Below are 19803 nucleotides of genomic sequence, written 5' to 3' on the forward strand. Positions count from 1 at the left end.
TGCATATAGCATTCGTATCTTTCTTTCTTGAATTGAAGACTTCCTTGTGTTTTTTTCCAACACCAACCTGTTTAATGCATTGTCAAAGCATCCATCTTAAGGTTAGCACTTAAAGAAATGAAACACTTGATGTTCACCTCAGGATTTCCTTATATTGTACGACAGGCAGAATATGCGCTATGTTTTTCTGTAAATGATGTGTTAAAAGTTGTGCCGAAACGTTCCCTGAAACATTCTGTGTTCTCCGTTTATTGTGCTTTCCCTTGAGGACTGGACAGTAGCTGGTACTGCAAAGGAAGGTATTTGGTTAGACAAATAATACCTGATCCAGCAAAGCAAGTCCTGTGTCATCATTCTTTTAAAAGGGGATGTTGCAATTGCAGCTGTTTCTAGATTTTTGTTTTCTTTGCAACGACCCTGTTGCTGACTTAAGCTTATTTAGCACTTCGAGACCCACTTCCAGTATTTTTGCTTATAAACATAGAGTGTTTCCTTGGCTCTAAAAGTGGAGTCAGTAATTTTGTTTCTCAGTTCTCCTTTTAAAAACCTTGTTCCTCAGTTTATCCTTGAAGTGTAAAAGGCTATAGGGGTTGAACTGAGAGGGCCTAGGATACTGTAGCCTAGACATATTTCTTCCTTCTGGGGAAGGTGACAGAATGGAGTCTTTGGAGGCTGTTCAGTTTTGATTGAATTTTAACAAGGTGAATGCAAAACTGTCATCTTTAGTTCTGGTAAATTCACTCTCTGCAGGTGTTTCTCTTTGGCATGCCAAATTTTAGGCATTGCCTTCTACTTTTATTAGAAAAATCTGTCTTTGCTTGCTTCTAGATGGAGATGGGTTGGAAATGTTGACACCTTCAGAGTCAAACTGGAATTAGAAGACAATTTCCTAATAAGATTTGAAATTTACCATGGGACCAGAGCCATAATCCTCAAATTTGTCTAAACTTCTTCACAAGTGGATAGGAAAATAAATTTAGGCTTAGAAGTTTTCTTGAGATTGGTGGGAGAGTCCTGCATGCTGTCATCCTGGTTCAATCTGTGTATGATCTTCTCAGCAAGCTGTTTTAAAAGTGCTTTCATTCCAGGGCACAGAAATGCAGGAGTGTGTAGGTAGGAGCCGTCTCTAGAGAATTGTGGAATAAGACAACTTTTTGGGCTGTCATGGCCACCACTATTGTATTAGTTCTTCTCATCTGCAGAGAGGTTTTGTCATGTCAAAATGGTTGGGAAATCTCTGTATGACAGTTCTAGGGGGAGATCCAGGCCAACTCTCCATGGCCACATCTCTGTGGGAAGCCCTACACCGTAACCCTTGCTGTGGAGAGTTTCTGCTGGGGGAAGGACTCTAATACAGGTTTGAGAAGTGTCTGCAGCCTGAATGATAGGATTGCTGTACTGTGAGCACTGGGGCCGGAGTACCCTTCTGTGACATGCATACTCTGCAGGCAGTTTGCTTTCTGCTGCAGTGAGAACAAATGTTTGACACCATGGAAGCCTTGGTGACTTCCTCTAAGCGTTGTGGGACCTCATTTAAATGAAAGCCTATCTTATTTTAGATGTTCTCTTTAGTCTGTACTCTGCTTGAGCAGATCATGGTCTGCAGTTGTGTTGCAGAGACCCTGTAGTTGCTGAAAATTATTTCATTTCACATGCAAAGGTGAACTCCCCTTTTCCGGCTAGTTTGTTTTGGAGGTCAGATTTTTGTGTGTTTGTTTTCCTATCAACATGCTTTAAATCTGTAGATCTCCACATGTGGTTCGTTTCACTTGAAATTACACAGGAAATCCCCTTCATCATAAGTAGGTTTTGGAGAATGAAAAAAAACTACTGAAATTTTAGTGGGCTGAATGCAATTAAGAGTTCAACTACTCTTAGAATCGCTCTGTGGCTGTGAACACCTCACTTTGGATTTATCTCCTGTTCTTTTAAAGTGCTTTGGAGCTTCTGACATGAATTATAGGGACAGCCCTGTAGTTTTTTTGTTGCAAAGCTGTGAGTCATTTCTTACTTTGAATTTTATCCTCCTCCCTGTGATCATCTTGCACCTTTACAGGAGCCCCTGGAGGATATGATGTGCTGATTGTGTATGCAAGTGATGCCATTGAATGGTGTGAGTACCTCCAGAATCTCTTCCTATTTACTCGGCATGTTCGAAAGCATCGGATTCTGAGCTACCAGCTGGAAGGCAAGTCTGCCATCTCTCACCAGGAGCTGGACCTTTTCAGCAAAAGTCGGAGCATCATCCTTTTGCTATCTGCTGAGCTGGTGCAGAGTTTTTATCTCCCTCCTGTCCTGCAGAGCCTCCAGGAAGCTTTATGGCCCCCGTACAAAGTAGTCAAGCTGTTCTGCGGTGTTACGGACTGTGATGACTATTTGACCTTTTTCAAGGACTGGACTCAGTGGCAGGAACTCACAAATGATGATGAGCCTGATGCTTACCTTGCAGCTGTCAAGAAGGCTATTTCAGAAGGTAAGGTAGCATCTGTGGAGTTGCGCTTCCTGGTCAGGGGTTGGAAGAGGGAGATATGTGATATTATTTATTCTTATTTTTACACTGGTAACATGTTTTACTAAGGTGAAGAAAACTAAAGCAAATTGCACAACACTTGTAAACTATGAGGTTTTGAAAGCCAATTTTCCTGTGCCTGGTCAATTGGTCTCTAATTCAGGAGAGATAAACAGTAACTTGTAGAGGATTTCTGAATTTGGACACTGTCTTAGGCTATCTTGTTACCTGTGATGGAATAGCGGAGATTAATTGGAGAATTACACAGATGGCTTTAAAAATAACCCAACCAGTCTGAAAGCAATCGCCTCTTCACGCTGCCATACTTAGGGTTACAGTGTTCTTTGTCAGCCTGAACAGGATTTGAGTCCTGGGGTTGCATCTTGGACTAAGATTTATCTATATTTAGTGGCATAAATGAGGCAGTGCACGCTAGTGAGTTCTAGTGTGTCTGGTGTTGTGCACATAAAGGTGCTTTATGCCAGAATAACAATTGCAATAATCACAATGACAAAGCTGTTAAGGTAAAAATAAATTTTGAAAGTTGTGATCTCGGCCAGAACAGTCTTCCTGAAAAAAAGTGACTTGGGGATTGCGCTGAAGATGGTGTTCTGAAGTAACCAGGTCACAAAAGAAGTTTCATATTGCCTTTCAAAAACCTGTGCGCCCTAAAGTTTGCATCTCCCTTTGAAACACTCCTAAAATGTCTTGGTTTCCCAGTGGATAACCTACGGCTGAAGTGGTCTGACTCCTTTGCTTCCAGCCTTTAAGTAGACAGAAAACAGTGGCTGAGCTTTTGTACTCTAAAAAGAAAAAAAAACACCCCAAACTGACCAGAGATTAAATTAGTTTTTCTGAAACTTCCTGGCAAAAGTAACAGTGTAGTTACTGTTTTTACTCAAACTCTGGTCTAGAGCACAACACCAGTATTTTATTGATTTTAAATATGCTTTTCGAAGTTAGGGAAGTTTAAACAACATTATCTCTGGATTGCTAGTATTAGTGGTTTTACTTAACATGTTTGAGGACTATTAGAGTAATTTTAGGTGAGAGTAGGAGTAAGTTCTAGTGTAGCTGTAGAGTGTGTGAGAGTACATGGGATGTTGATCCTGAAATCTCTTCCTGGAGCCATCTCTCACCAGTCTCTACTGGCTTGCTGCATTCTGAGTGCACAAAGCACAACACAGGGCAGGAGTAAGAATTCTGATTCCTGGGCTGGAGGTGGAGTGGGGAAGCATGAGGATCTCTGTCCTTCTTTACATGGTCTGGCTGTAGTGGGAGATTTCACATAGCCAAGTGGATTCCTACTAGTGAGAGGGTTTCACCCATATTGCTTGGCTTGGGCACGTGCAAAGTCAAAGAGTTTGACGTGAAGGGAACAGGCATGGAAATGGATCATCTAGAAACCACTCTGTATCAACTGCTTCTGTCTACAGAGAGGAACTATGTTTGTTGAAGGTAAGCACCCAAAATCTGATTTTTATGCTGGGAAAGCTGTCTGTTGGCAGTGATGTGCTGAATGCAGAGTCTTGTTTAGCTAAAGAGAAACCTCCACTCTCTTTCATGCTGGATGCAGTCAATTAATCTTGTTAAGCTAATCTGGCTGTCCAGCCTGGGAGGGAGCATTGGTGAGCCTTGGTAGTAGCACAGTGCTGTCTGTCTGAGCAGCTAGGGAAGTATATCTGTGTGTCTGACTGTTTAGTGGTCTGGCTGCTGTACATCTACAGCAAAACTTCTTTGCAGTAAGTTGGACATAGAGTCTTTCTCCAGAGGTGTCATCTCTGCTGAAAGTTAGCGTATACTGAAAAAAAACCCCTGTGCTTTAGCTTTATGTAAATGGTGTTTTGAAAGGGAGATTGTACTTTGGCTTTTTGTTGTTGTTTCTACATAACCATAACAAAAAAACCAACTTATTTTCTGTTTTCTAGTTTGAACAAGCATACAATGATCTCAGACTGACCTCAAAAAAAATGAGGTAAACCCAAATTCATTTGCTGTGGTGTCTGCTGTAGGATTTTCCAAATAGTTTGGTACACAAAAGTTTAGAATTTCTGGACTTACGTCACTGTTGTAGGAGCCCTACCTGATATGAGCTGTTAGCTGCTTGCACATCAGAGAGATTTGTCGAGCCAAGCTGTCTGCTGTCACTCTGACTCTTGTGAAGGAAAGATAGCCTGGTTTAATAGCAGAAGTATTTGGATTAATATATTAGATCCTACTCCTGTATGGGGAAAAAAATTGACTAGGCGACCTCTTCCATCATGAGTTTCTACAGACGGACTTTTGTGAATGGCCTCAAATGCAAATGTTCTGGTGCTTCCTCTAAAGAGAAGACAACCCCAGGTGTATGTATTTCTCTGTTTGGGTGAAACTGTGAAAACTTTCTTCTTGGTTGGTAATCAAAAAATAGCATCTACTTTATAGTCGTGTTGCAGCCAGCCCCAGCATAAGTGACTTAAAGTAAGAGTGTTTGTGACAACAGACCTCTCCCGTAGAGAAACACAGACCATGCTCTGCTCCCAGGGCTTCATTGTTAAGATTTTAGATGAAGGCTTTGAAGTCGAGCACTTCTAGAAGGTCTCGGTGAAGTCCATTCTCTACACCAGACTGAACTTTTCCTGACTAAAGCAGCCCTCAGTTCCTAGGGCACTTAGTAGGGAAATCTTTATGACCACATTTGAAATGCTTTGTCTAGGTGTCTTCCTCTGGGAAGTGCTTCTCTTCACATGTATTCACCAGTATTATAATAGCAGTGTTGGCACACATTGGAAAACTAAGCCTGATGCAAAAATGACTGAGCTTCAACTTCCTAATAGCTGAATCCTGAGTTAGTGGAGTATATGACACAGAACGTGGTGAGGACAAGTACCTCTCCAGAGCCTGAACGCTTGCCCTGCTCAGGCTGCTGTTGCCTCTGGTGCAGGTGTTAGGCTGTGGTTTGTTTAGTGTATCATGGGAACATGACACCCCCACCTATCACATGATGAAAGCTATTTTAATTTTTGTTAGCTTAGTATGAATTCAGAAATGAGGAAGCACTCATCTGGCCTTGTTGAAAACTGACTGTGTGCTGGCACTGACTCTTGCTGTCTTGTAGAGCATTTTTACTTGTACAATTTCTTAATTGTGGGAAGCTACAGAGGGCATGAAGATTTTCTTTTGCAGGCACTCCTGTTGTCTGCGGGGAAGTTTTGCAGGCGATACTGTAACAGTGTTAAGGACATGTAAATGCTCAGGGTGGCACTGTACAAACCACCTCAGGTCTGGCAGAGTATCGTCATCAGCAAGTGTGCAGTGACCAGTCTGCTACTTAAGCTGTTTTGGATATCGCACTATGATGTGCTGTGTGCACTGTGCAGCTGGGTGTCTGTGCCGCACAGCTGGAGTCAGTGACCTTTGTCTTCCTCCCGTATTCTCAAAGCTCAGTTGATATCTGTTTTATATTATGCACATTTCAACTTGTCTAGTTTATTTCAGCCCCTGATAAGTTGTCTTGAAAAATTTCAAATCTGCTTTAAAAATTGATGCTTCCGAAGCATATAATAATTATTTAGTGCCTTTGAACTTTTTGTACCCAAGTAATCTCTTACAGGGAAAAACTCAGGAAAGTTGACATCTGCCAGAGATTGTTAAGATGATAACTACATGTAACAGCTGTGCAGCCTTGGCTGAGCAGAGCTTTCATGCAGTGAAATGGGCAAGAAAGGAAGATCAGTACCAGCAAAGTTTTTGCAAAATAGAAGGATCAGAAATGGGTGTAAGGAAGTGCTGAATACGAAGGACAGTCAGCAGTCAGAAGGAAGATGAGAATTTTGCTGGAGCCTGGTAGTTGGGGAAGTGCTGGAATGTTAATCTACTTACTGGGAGGCTCAGAGAGAGGTGCCAGAAACCAAGGCAGTGAGCTTTTGTTGGGAAGGGAAATGGCATAACAGAAATGGTGTAAGCTATTATTCTCCCTCCTGTACATGTCCAAATATTGAATTAACTTCCTGACTTTCTTCTGTTGCACTTGTGAAACCATGAATGAAATTTAAAAGCATGCCACAAAATTGTTCAGTTTGGAATGGTCCTTTTGAGATCATCTAGTCCAACCTCCCTGCTCAAGCATCTCCCTTAAAAACATGTTAACTCACATTGGATACTTTTAAAGGCAACTTTTCACTAGAAACCACAAAAGCCACAAGACAATAAAAGAGCTGCACCCTTTAGCATAGGACATTGGTGATCTTGGGTGCCTAGTACAACAATTTATTCAATTGCTAGTGCTCTGTATTGTACAGTGACATTGGTAATTATTCCTCTGACAGTAGCATCTGATGTGTCTGTGTCACATAGCACTTCAGTCAGGACTACTTGGTCAGCCTAACACTGAGACTTGCAGGTGAGGTAGTAGTGGAGGGGATGCTATAAACTGAGGACTGCAGTCTCTCTCCCCACAGAGCCATTCTGTCCTTTATGGGAAGATATTCCTACAAGGCATGCTGTAGTGTGATTCCCAGTGCCTCTGGAGTTTGCTGTTGCATGTGGAGATAGAACAAGACCCAAATTCTGTAGCAGCTCTTCCCTGTGCTGCTTGTTAAATTCTATAAAGCTTGGCTATTGAGGAACGCTGGATGCAAAAAGTAGTACTGCTAGAAGAGGCATGACATTGCCAAGTACTTTATGGAAAAGTTGTGTCACCCCCTTAAAGGATACATCCTGGAAATAAAGCAGCCAAAAAGAGTTCAGTCAATTAATTTGACATCTCTGGTCATCTTAGATAAGGATCATCAGGTTATGTCAGAGCAATACCTCTATGAAATGGCCTTAATCTTTGGCCTTATAGAAGACAGTGCTTTGGCACTTGGTATATTGCTAGAGAGCTATAATCTCTAAGGCTCCAGCTTGTAAACAGGCCCCAGCTGTAACTTACTGTGATGTTCTTCCAGCCCTGCTGGAATATCTTTACTTTTCTGTGTGAGATTCTAGATGAGATCCTAGCATTGTATTACCCTCACCAGCTGATCTCTTCAAGCCCTCATATTGTGGTCCCACATCCTCACTGTGTTCTTGAAGAGTTTTCGGTCCAATGCCATTCTCTGTGAGATCCATTTTGTCCCTTAGGAGATTCTAGAAGCTGCAGATTGGATGTAGATGCCTGTGCCAAGTTTGTGATCTCTGCTTGGATCTTTAGTGTCCGTTTGGATAGTGGGAGTACAGTGAAGGAAGCAAGCTGGAGGTAGAAAGGGAGAGGAATCAATATACAGATCTAAAAGTACAGAGAAATGTGAAGCTGGGGACCATTCTATGTTTACTTCTGGCTCTCGGTGCTTTGTGAAGAGTGTATTCTGAGTGGTCGCCTTTTAAAAGAATTAAATCCTGCCTATGTTTCTGCTAGCTTATTGGAGTAACCTTGAAGACCATGAGGTAACACGATTACCTGCTGTACTGCAATGCTCTCTCCTTCCCTTGCTCCTTTTTTTTCTGTCTCTGAAGGGGAAAAATTAAGTGAATTCTTAAAACTGTATTTTTCTATGTTACATAGTGCTGAAATAGAAGATATGCTTCTTTGACCCTGCCCTTTGAAGAGGAATGGGTGAGGTATTAATCAGCCCTCTGGGTGCAATGAGAATCTGCTGCATTATCTGGGAGCTCTGCAGCTTGGCTGGTTCTCACTGCCTGTGAAAGGGAGGAAACTGTGACGCTCTTGCACAGGAGTTAAGGTTGGCTGAGCATACTGGTAGCATGCCTTTTGCAGATGCTGGTATGGTTGTAAATGACTGCTGCTGGAAACACATAGATTTCTGAGCTCTGGTTAAAGCAGTCAGAGAAACCTTAACTAAGCCCCCGAGTGATGCTGAGAGAAATGCATGAATGTCCTTATCTGTCTGTAGCAAATGGGATCAAGCAGTTGAAATAGTCTTCCAAGCTGTGGGATGGATCGTTGTTTGTCATCAAGGTGCATCATAGAGTCTCAGTTTATGCACATTAAAAGCAGTACTGCACGGCTTATCTTTCGTAACAGCTTGAGATTTGAGCAGTGCTAGCATAGGTGCATAATAGCTTTCTTGACAGAGACAATGAAATCATAGTCCAGAACTCATAAAAGTACAGAAACTGGTGTGGTTAGGAAGTGTCAGGCTATAGCAGATTTCATGCACAACACAAATACTCATCATATTTCTCTGTAGCTTGTAGATCTTCCCACAGGCTGCTTTAAGGTAGTGAGTGAGCCTAATTCTAAGTATCTGCCAGTGTGAACTGCAAGGCTTTCAAACGCTTGCTTAAAATAGGAGCCCAGTGACCAGCATTGATGGCTTTGTCCAAGTTTGGAAGAGCTGAAATAATTCCTACAAAATTTTTGTAGGAGTGTGTGGTCAAGCCAAAGATGTTTTACAGAGGTCTGAAGAGATGTGTGGAGGAGACTTCGGGTTGTTTGAGGGACCTTTGTGCCCTTGGACCATTGTTTCACTTCCTGGGTTGCATTTTGTAGGATTTTCATGGCTGTTTGTTAATATCACAGAAAACTTCCAATGTGTTTCAAAAATGACTTGAGAATAATTGTGGACCTTGTGTTTTCCAGAGGAAAGTTTTATCAGTGGCATAGACTGACCTTAGCATGGACTTCTGCAAAATAGAATGGTCTGCCTCATTCTTGACCTTTAATCTGGCTGGATGATCTGGTGTAGCATTGGACTGCAAGAGTGGTAGTCCACTTAATAGTGTGACCTTAGATTTACTGAAGCCACTTGTAGAACCACACCTTCAGTCAAACAGTTATCTCCTGGTGGGATGTTTCCAATGCAGCTACTCAGCTCTCTTAGGTGGAATTCCAGCTTTGTGGGCTTTTATGTGGACAGGTTTTTTTCTGTCATGCAAATGTTATGCATTTTGCTTAAACTGAAGCAAAGAGCTACTGCAAGAAGAGAGATTATTAATCATCAAGTTGAATGTTTGTTTCTTCATGTGCTTGCTCTGGAAGTCTTGAATCAGTGATGGGTGTAATGCGGTTCTTGCCAGCTTCAAAAATCATCAGCCATGCGTACACTTTTTTCAGTATGTGTTGTCTCCTCATGGCACAGGTGGTTGAAGTGAACTATTCCAGTCCCTCTTTTTTGAGATTTTGGTCATGTACACAATGTCTGTTGTCTGAGTAGCTGGAATCCTGTATCTTCCTCAGAAGCTTTTTCCCGTCTTTGTCCTGTTCCTATGCCCCCCAATTATTAATAGTTTTTTAGGTTTATACACATAATCCAGTCACAGATTGACCTCTAGGCCTCTGAGACCCTCAGACTAACTGAGAGTTTAAAGAATTTTAATGACTTGCAGTTTCTGAACAGCCATACTTTTGGCTTGAGGCAGGCGTAGTGTGCTATGTTTGCTTGAACTTTAGTGAAAGAACTACAAGCTGAATAAACTTTGTATTTGTAGTGTACTCTAAGCATGGTCAGATAAACTGTGTTATCTCTGTGTTTTAAGGGGGACTCTGCATTTCACCCCTAAACTGGCAGCTACTGTCTTTGCAGTAGGTCTAAGTGAAATATATAAATGTTCCTCCTCATCCTGAAGTTCAGGGACTGACAGCTGAGCTTACAACCCTGTTGTCAGCTGCTGAAGCAGAAATCCTGGTCCTGCATCTCGCTGACGCAGCCAAATGTACTCTTTTCCACCGGTTCTGTTGTGTGGCCCATAACCCCTGGTGAAAGTAAAGACAAAAAGGGGAAACAGGAAGGGGAAGGAGGGCTGTGATGGGTGTAGTTATATTTTAAACTGTTATGGCTCTTTCTGGTGTGAAGGTATGCCCCCAGGCAACTGCATGGATTTATTTATTTATTTTGTGCAGCTCAGGAGACTCACTAAACTAGAATAACTCTCTGGAGTCCAGTGTGCGTTTGATTTGTAACTAAGTGTTTTCTGGACAAGTAACAGGACTGTAGGGGCAGTGTTAGTACTCATGCTTTATGAGGTAACCAAAGAAGACATATCTTCTCCATGACTGTGCAAGATCATCTGATGAGGTTTCCAAGAGCAGAATTTGGCGCAATCTCAGAACAGGAGTCTATATTTGGGGAGTACCTGTCTGTTACTGGGATTGGAGGGAAACCTGTGCTGGATCCAGGCTGTGTGCTTTTCCCAGCACATGGCAGCTATGAGAGTCACAATCTCAGGTGCATTCAGTTCTTTACATTGAATGTCCTGCTCTTGCCTCAGGGCTGCTAGTGAATGAACAAGAGCTGTAAGCTTGAAAGAGTTTTGCAGGAGGTCACAAATTGCAAATTCCTCTTTATTCTGTGATAAGATTACTGAATGTTGTCTTGTCATCCTGGGGAGATTGACGAGCTTCTGTGAAACTTCCCTGTTCTTAGATCTTCGTGGATAGTGTTTCATGCAATCTGCAGCATTACAGACCCAGAGCGTACCTTCCTGACCTACTGTTGAAGCAGGGACTGCAGACTGATGGTTCCAGATTGAACTATAAGAGCCCATCTAGTAATAATCTGCAGTGAAGGCAGAGGAGGCTGAGGGGTATTGCTACACAGGTGATGTGTGGTAGGTAGTTTCTCAGCTGTTACCTGTGCTGCACTGTATGACAAGAATTCCAGAGTTGTGTTAATTTCCATCCGTTGCGAATGCTGATCTGGGGTTCTTACCTGTACATCAGGAAATGTCATGTGAGATGCGATGGTTATATGCATCAGTCTGATCACAGTCATTTCGCATCTGACTTTGCATCCTCAGTCTCATTTTTCATCTGACATGAATAATGTTGGAACCCAGCCCAAGCAGTCAACTGCAAGTTACTGGTGACATTTGTCCCTAAAGTAGATTATTCCCACAGGAGGTACCTTTGATCCTGTGGTTTACCTTGCTATTCTTTGCCAGTTCCCCAGCTACTTGAGGCTTTTCTTTTACTATCCTTTTCTAGTGTCTGGTATTTTTAATATATTTGCTTCTTACTTTCTTTTCTCTGTCCTCTCTACTCTTGTGGCGTTCTGGACTTTCCTTTCTTAACCTTACTGTTTTCAGAACTACGTGCTGAGTTTCCTGTTCCTGCAACCCAAGTACAGTATTAATTGCCCACTTTCTCATCCCTGTCTTACAGCACTTATAGGAGTGGCATGGAGTTGCCTTTGGCATTGTAAACAACTTTTGATAACTTAACTTTCTCCCAAAACTTCTTATTTCAAAGTTGAAATTAAAAAATAAGTTGGAAGCAGCATTTGGAATGCTGAACTAAGAAAAGTGAACAGATGAACTCACTTGGGTTAAATTTTTTGTGTTGATCATGAAAGCCTCTTGTACTGTGCTGCAAAGGCATTTTTCTCATTTCAGTTAGATGTCTGTAGTTCTAAAAAATAACAAAGGAAGCCTGTTCCTTGAAGTTTGGGTGAGATGTGCTTTATAGAGGAACTGTAGAGTAATGTGTGCTTTTTAGTATAAAGGATATAGATTGTTTTGTTGGTTACAAAGGTAAACACAACTTACCCTCTGGTGTCTCACAACTTACTGGAATGCTGGTTCTGTAACAGGTCGCTTAATAACCCACTTGTATTCTTTGTAAGGATACAACTTCCTTAAGAGATGCACAAGGAAGCATGCACGCACTGACACAAGCAAAACTTTGCGTAATAAAACCAGCTTGTTTCCTTAATGAAGGATGAGAACTAGTTTATTGCAACTTCCAACTTTACAGGACAAATGAAACACGACCACTGTCTTTACAGAATTGAGAATCTTTTTTTTAGGTGTTGTGCTTGTAGACGACCTGCTTGGGGTGAGCGGGCTAGAGAGAAGGGGGAGACGAATACTTTATTTATTCTGTATGAACACATTTCCAAGTCTTACATTTTCCTATGGTTTTTTTCTGACCTGCTACTTTTCTGCATGTTTCTCTCTGCTCTGTTGAAAGAGGAAATGCTACAGTATAGCCCAGTTTTGAGGGGTTATCACAAGATGTTTCACTGCTGAGCATGTATCTCCTTGGTAAAGCAGGGGCTGTGAGGTTACCATAACGCGATGACTTTTCCTGCTTTCCTTGACTTTGTCAGTACTCTGCCTGTTTCTCACAAATGCAGCTGGAATTGCCCTTGGAGACTTAATGTCTTTGTTCATTCTTGGAAAAGGAAGCTGGGCAGCTGCAAGCTTCAGGTAGTAGCAGGAGCTCTCTTTGAGGGACTTCCCTCTTGCTCTGGCTTTATTAAGGTAAAAGACTGAGGCTTCATGAAAGCTAGTTTTCTAGTCTTGTGGGCTGGTCAATGGATAGTGGGAAGCATTCACAGATGTCTTTGAGGGGGTAGTCTGCACATTTAGAGCCTGTAGAGACAAACTGTTGCCCAGTTGTGCCATTTGCATGAGTATCTGGATGACAGAATGATCTGGAGAGGCTGCTGACTCCTTCCGAGCATTCACGTGTCCTGTGGTATAGGGGCTGACGTCTGAGAAACCACAGCTGTCAGCTCCATGCTGATAGCCCACCAGCTTAGCCAGTAGGAAATGGATGACAGAGTGAGCTGCATGAGCTGTGCAGCAACAGGTCAAAATAACTGGCTGCTTCGCATTAGTTTCTAACGCTGCTCAGTGGCTCGTGAATTGCATGGCCACGTCTGCGTTTTCCCTGGGCTTTTCCCCTGCGTGAGTTTCTGCAGGGCAGCTGTGTGGGAAGCTGGGCAAGGCAGGCAAGAAAGAGCAGGCGTGGGGCTGCTCTCTGTAGCTTAGCTACTGATGCTTCCTGGAGAGGGGCATGTTCTTCAAGGGGAAATGTGGTTGGGTTTCTTGGACCGCATCTCCTCTTGCTGCTGTTCTCACAAGTATTTCACAGACTGTCAAGCACGGCCTGAGGTAGCTTTTGTTTAAAGGGGAACAGAAAGGCCCTCCAGTCAAGTCAGAGCCCTTTGTAACCACGAGCTGCTGACCTACAGTGGTTGCTCATGGAGAAGCTCAATTCAGGTATTCACTTAACTTTCTAATGAGGCGGTTGATCTCAGAGAAGGCCTTGCTAGCCTGGGCATAATTACAATGATAAAATTGCTGAATCTGTATATGCAAATGGATTGTCATTATTCAAGTATCTTAGTGAGCGGGAAGCCTGATCTAACAACTCAGCCCTTTAAAGCATGGATATTATAGAATGTAAAGGGATGATTTCCTCTTCCAGTGCTTATGTGTTCTCGGGTCAGTAGCATGTGACTGAAAATTGCAGGATGACCACAGCATCACTTCACTGCTTATGTGTGAAGTTGGTCATTTGGAATCTCAGAATTTTTTGAATGAAAACACAGATGAGTTATTTACACCCGAAACTCGGTATGCTCATTTTGGCAGCTGCTAATCTAATTACTGATTAACATTGCTCAGTTCTTTCCATATTACTTAACAGCTCTGTTCTTACATATGACCTCTGGGCAGTCAAATCTGTTACAAGAATGCGGAAGTACAAGACAGGATCAAGCCACATGAGAACTTCTTAAAAGCTCAAGTTATTGTTTGTCTGCTAATTTGTAGTAACAAATAATATCAGTAAAACAGAGAGACCAGGGGGCTTCTCCTTGCTTGCCTCTTATTCTTGCTTACTGTAGATGCTGTATCTCGGATCCACAGCTTTAGGTTTCATTTTTCTCTGAAATGAACTGTATGTTGGGCAAGCGAGGTCCAAATTACCACACTAATGGTTCCATATTAGGGTGAGGGTGATGCCCTTAGTCTCAGGATGCTGGCAAGTGCCAGCTTGTGTGTATGTTGCGGAAACATTAATGCTTTGCTGTAATTTGGTCACCATTGGCTCCCTGTTATCAGCAGTGAGCTTACTCTTTCTGATTTAATTGTGCTGGAAATAAGTATTCTTTCCTCGTCCTCCCTAAAAGACACGATGTCTTACTCTGCATATGCTTAACTGCCTGATGTGATAGTTGTCATGTAAGGGGAGGATGTGGGACCAGTGCTTTATTTTCTTTTGTGTAGCTGGGCAACCCGGCACTCCCAGGTGAGAGTTCTCCACCTTTCCCTTAGAGAAGGGTTCCCAAAACTGGGACTGGCTCTTGCTGCTGATGACTTTGGACAGTATCAATTAAAATATTGAGTTAAGGAATTAAAACCTCAGTTCATTTTCTGTAATACTTGGTACCACTGTCTGAAAATCCCACCACTAGTACATAGCCTTGTGTCAAAGTTGTTTCTTGGTTGAATCTGCGGATTTGTGTTGGTGCAGTATTAAAATCTATTTGCTAAATTACACGTACTATTCTAGGTTTGTTTAAGAAATGTCTTTGTTGGTGGTGATACCTTACTTGAACTTTACAGAGCTGCAGATTTTTGGCTCTGCTCTTTCTACAGCAAACATGAAAGCAGCCATCTACTTGTACTCACGTGAGTAGGCTTTCTTGCCTTGTGGAGTGATTCACAAACTTAAAGCAAGCATATGTGCACCACTATTTGTTATAAAAATTTCAGCTCAATGATTCACTACAATTTTGTGGCTTAAAATCTATCTCCTGAAAGAAAAGTTGCATTCATGCAGTTCATAAAATTCCATTTTAATGTATAGAAAATATGTTTTAAAAAAAGTGCATGAGAAAGAATTTCAGACATCCAAAGTTTAAGCCATTGGTAGCAGTAATAATAGATCAGGACGTGAACTCCTGATAGAAGTCTGCTTTATGAACTTTAACTCGCTTGATTTGTGGAAACTTGGATGTATCCAGAGCTTGGGGGATTCTGAGTAAAATCTGGGCTGTTGGCAGCTTTGCTGTGTGGTTGCCATAGTTTAGATAATGCAGTTGGTTGCTAAGGTCTTTCTCATCAGGACTGAGCATTTTAAATAGAACATTTCTTACTAATTAAAAAAAAAATGCCAGTCAAAATCTGGGATTTTTATCTAGTAAATAATTTGTACTGCTCTTCAAAGATGTGTTTTACAGTAAGTAGTAAATAAAAAATAAATTCTTGACAGTTCCTCATTTTGCCAAGGTTTGGAAAATTCTGGCCATGAGAGAGATTTAAGAGCTACTTTTGGTATTCTGACCAGGGGAAGTCAGTGACTTTTATCCCATGTTTTGGGTGACAGGGGAAAAAGATGTGAATTGTGAATCAAGAGGCAGAGACTACAGAAGGAAGCGTTCTCTACTAAATAGGTAGAAAATTGTCTGTTGCTTCCTTTCTCTAGTAAAAGTATTTCTTGGCAAGCGTAGGAGACATGTAATCTATTTTCACTCTTACTAGGTTTTTTTGCACTTGGTGATATCAATTCAGTTTGTTTGCTCTTCCATCAGTATCCATGCTCTTACTGGGAAACAGGGATGAGAACATTTTTTGTACATAAAAATTGTAGGGTTAAATTTATTTATTTCTACTCTTGGATTATTTTGGGTAGAGTACTGTTATTCTTCAAGCCAAAGGCTCTGGTATGTTTCAACTTCACTCTTGTATAGATAGTGGAGCTTACAGTTCTTGTTTGAGGAGCAAGATCCCTTCAGACTACTGTGTCGACACAACAATGAACTTGAGAGTTGAGATAAGCAACATAAGCAGGATCTAGAAAACTAAAGATGTTACTGAAATGAAAGAAAAATCGGTTTTCTTAATTTACTTTAAGAGACGAAGACTAAAGGCTGCTGCCCATCCTGCAGTGTACCCAGTGCACAACTAGAGTCAGATGAGTCCAGTTGCTGGTCATTCTTATATTAGACAATGATATACTAATTTTCCTGTCTAACATGAGAAGGGTCTATCCATCTCAGCAAAGAATGGCATTGCTGTTAGTTTCATAGGTATGTTCAGTGCTACTCCAGCACTTCTGTGTCTTTGTGAACGTTCCCCACCAATCCTTGTAAGGGGGGAAAAGAGGAAGCTCTGTAGTTTCCTTTCTTTAACTAGATCCCCTTTTCTGAGCATTACATTGAGAAGAATAGCAAGTTTCACCCCACCTCCTCCCTGGCTGTTTCTCAGGGCGGGTGTGTATAATATGCATTTTCAGCAAAGGAGAGTGATGTAACGGGACTCTCTATGCTTTATTTCAGACTCAGGCTGTGATTCTGTGACGGATACAGAAACAGAAGACGAAAAGAACCCAGTTTACTCCCGCACACTTGCCATGAGTGAAGAACATGGATCATCCAAGAGCACTGGGTACCATCCTGTGGTGCAGCCTGACCGCATACGGTGTGGGGTACTGTATGTCTGCTCCTTGGGCTATGTTCTTACTGTGGGCTAGTGCAACAGCATTAAAGGCCTAGGAATTAGTCCCTACTTCCTTTTCTGTCACCTTCCCTCTTAGCCTCCTGTCCTCAGTGTCTCTGCTTCATGAGTTCTGTTCCCTAAGCCCAGAAATAGCTTAGTAACATGCAGTGCCTAGTGTTATCTAGGCTGCAATGTCACTTACTGACAGATAGTCTCTTTAATGTAGCTGCTTATCTTGTGTGCCGTGAGGCAGGTACGCGCTCTTTCTTATCTTCCATTCTTGTGAGATTTAGGGGTGGCAAGTAGAAGTAAGGTGATTGTGGTGAACCAATTAACTCCACAGCCTGGATGCAGTTTAATATGACAATTCTGGTACATGTCCTGCAAATGACTGTGAAGAGCTTGGATCACGGCTTCCTGTCTGTTCTTTGTATAGCATCCCCTCCAAAGGAAAAAGATCCGAGTTTGTTTCTGTTTAGAAAGGGGCTGTGCTGCTTGAGGGAAGAGACTGATAGAGTTGAATGATTTTATCAATCTACCTTTAATCAGTTTATAAATCTAGCTGATAAGCTGATAAAACTTCAGAATTAATTCATGTGTCTGTGCTGGTGCAAGCTATAACAGAAGCCATCTATACAGTTACTCCATAACTGGAAGATGCTCCTGAAAACCATTCAAGACCATGAAAATGGCAGATCATAATTTTTGTGTTAGTTGCAATGACATCAAAATCCGGTGGGTCTCTTCCAACCTGGTTATTCTATGATTCTATGAAAAAGGACTTACTTTATGTGTTTTTATGTTGTGAACCTGCATCTTATAATGCCTTTTCTCTTAGGTTCAGACAACGATTTATATTATTATGAAGTGTAAACTAGATGGTGAAGTGAAAACTGAAGTTGAATTTTCTCCAGAGAATGCACCATCTGTGCGTGTGCTGGCTGAGATGGAGAATGAGTACACAGTTGCTGTGGAGGCTCCAAGTAAGCCGAGATGAGATTCTGCTCCCCCCACACCCCCACTGCTTCCTTTCTGTCTCAACCTGCCTGTCCTGAAAAGTGCCAGAGGGATAAGGGTAAAGGTTGCAACAGAGAAACACTCGAGGTCAGGATATCTTGAATTTGTATTCTTGTCTGTGGTGCTTTTGTGATGAGGAACTGAGATAGGCTGCTGCTTGGGGCCTCTCTTTTCCCCTCAGCAGCATCAGGAAACACCTTACTGGGAGTTCTGAGAGCAGATTGCAGCTTGTAAACTTTGACATTATCTGCATGTTATAACCACTGTCACGGTTTAGCCCTGGTCCAGCAAATTTTCAGAGCTAAAACCGAGCAGTTGGGCTCCCAAATCCCTCCCTTCCTCCCACAGCCAGGGAAAGGAAAATGAGAGGGGAAAAAGCTTGCAGGTTGGAAACTGAAACTATAGCTTTTTTATAAAAAAGAAAAAAAAAAAAAAATATGTACAAAATACATGAGATTGCATCCGCACACTTTGGTGATTATACATCGCCACAAATACTGCAGAGCAGACATGAGGGAATGGGTCTGTGCCTAGGAGGGAGCTGGACTCAGGAACTGGATTCAGGAATGAATGGATCCGGGATTAGGGGCAAACAGACAGAAAAGGTCCTCACTGGATGTTGGCCATCGCAGAAGGGAGCAAGACCCTCGTGTCCTCTCAATTTATATTATCTATGACATATATGGGATGGAATGCCCTGTGGGTCAGTTTGGAGTCACCTGTCCTGTCTGCCCCTCCCTGCAGGAAACTAACTTGCACTTTGAATTGTAAACATGACCTTCACATTGATGGAGTGGATGACTATGTAAGCTCTGCAGTTTCTAACAGAAATATATTTTTCATTCCTTTTGCACACGACTGTAACTATTTCATAATTTCCTGAGTTGTTAACAGACAAGCGTAGATATTGGGGGAGATTAATTTCAGTGGGATTCAAAATATTGGTGTTTCAAAGAGGAAGTTCAGACCTATGAATGCACAGTGGACAAAACATCAAGAATATATATATATATCTCCCAATATATAGGTGGGAGATAAATCCATTGCATGGATAAAGTTGCAAAGCTGGAGTTGTTTTAAGTTGATTTTGTTCAGAGACTAGTGAGGCTGACAGGGGTTCCAAAGTTCCTAGTTACTTTTCTGATGTCTCTTCCCTTCTTCCCCAGCTGTCATGTTTTATGACATGGTTTAAAGACTGCTCCGGAGAAAGACAGGAGTGGAAAATTGTGAGGCTTTCTAGTCTGAGATGGTGTACTGTTAACATCAGTGGTCCAGACTACTGTTAGCAAAGGACCTAGCAGGTCATGGGTGATAGGCATTGACATGACTATGAAGAAGGTACTTTCCTACCTAGTGTTCAGACCAATATAATTTCCTTTTTCATCATGAATATAATACAACAGAAACTGTTTTGGTATCCAGCTGGCAGTATCTCCATACTCCTCCTACCCTCAAGGTATTTGATGTAGAGTCATTCCCACTGTTTGTTCTTAACAGTGATTTTTTTTTTTTTCTTTCAAAGATCTAACCTCTGGGACAGTGCTGCTGCAGATATATTCAGGGGACTTGATGGTGGGAGAAACAAGTGTCATGTATCATACTGACATGGAGGAAATCAGCAGTCTGTTGGCTAATGCAGCCAACCCAGTACAGTTCATGTGCCAGGTAACGACTCTGCAAACAGCTGCTTTGGAAACCAGCTCTGTAAATGGCTACACAAATGGATGTGAGCAAAAGTGCATGCCATGAGGTAGCTCTTCTGAAATGAAGAAATGGAAGGTTACTTAGGGATTTTCACATAACTTTAACATTTTCTATAAATGAAAGCATGGGCACTTTTTCTGTGTTTGTAGCAAACAGCCGGCTAAGATGACTTGGGCCATTCAACTAAGAAAGAAAAATGCAGTCAATAAACACTCGCATTTAGACCTTGATGACTTGAAAAGATTGATGTGACGGAACTCAATATAACAGAAAGTACCATGAATAATCAATTATTTGGAAACTTTTACCTAAGGGTACTTGGAAAAGATATGAAGAGGTAGCAAATATTCATATTGGCTAAATGAAGTAGAGTGACATAGGATTATAGGTTTATTCTTAGCCCTTATTTCTTTAAAGCCACT

General features: G+C 41.8%; 1 protein-coding gene across 3 annotated transcripts in view; it reads left to right on the forward strand.

Annotated features, from left to right (window-relative positions):
• The first annotated feature begins 2338 nt into the window (after window positions 1-2338).
• PIK3AP1 (phosphoinositide-3-kinase adaptor protein 1) overlaps window positions 2339-19803 on the forward strand; it is a 40152-nt gene continuing 22687 nt past the window's right edge. The window contains exons 1-4 of one of the 3 annotated variants that reach the window (XM_069864229.1): window positions 2339-2473; window positions 16501-16649; window positions 17499-17643; window positions 19200-19342. In XM_069864229.1, the coding sequence (XP_069720330.1) occupies window positions 16575-16649; window positions 17499-17643; window positions 19200-19342 (363 nt within the window). In that variant the 5' untranslated portion in view covers window positions 2339-2473; window positions 16501-16574. Of the gene's footprint in view, window positions 2474-13312; window positions 13436-16500; window positions 16650-17498; window positions 17644-19199; window positions 19343-19803 lie in introns of those variants that run through there. The other 2 variants (XM_069864228.1, XM_069864230.1) reach the window with 2 other exon arrangements.

This window comes from Phaenicophaeus curvirostris, chromosome 9 (assembly GCF_032191515.1).
Source record: "Phaenicophaeus curvirostris isolate KB17595 chromosome 9, BPBGC_Pcur_1.0, whole genome shotgun sequence".
NCBI classification, from domain to species: Eukaryota; Metazoa; Chordata; class Aves; order Cuculiformes; family Cuculidae; genus Phaenicophaeus; species Phaenicophaeus curvirostris.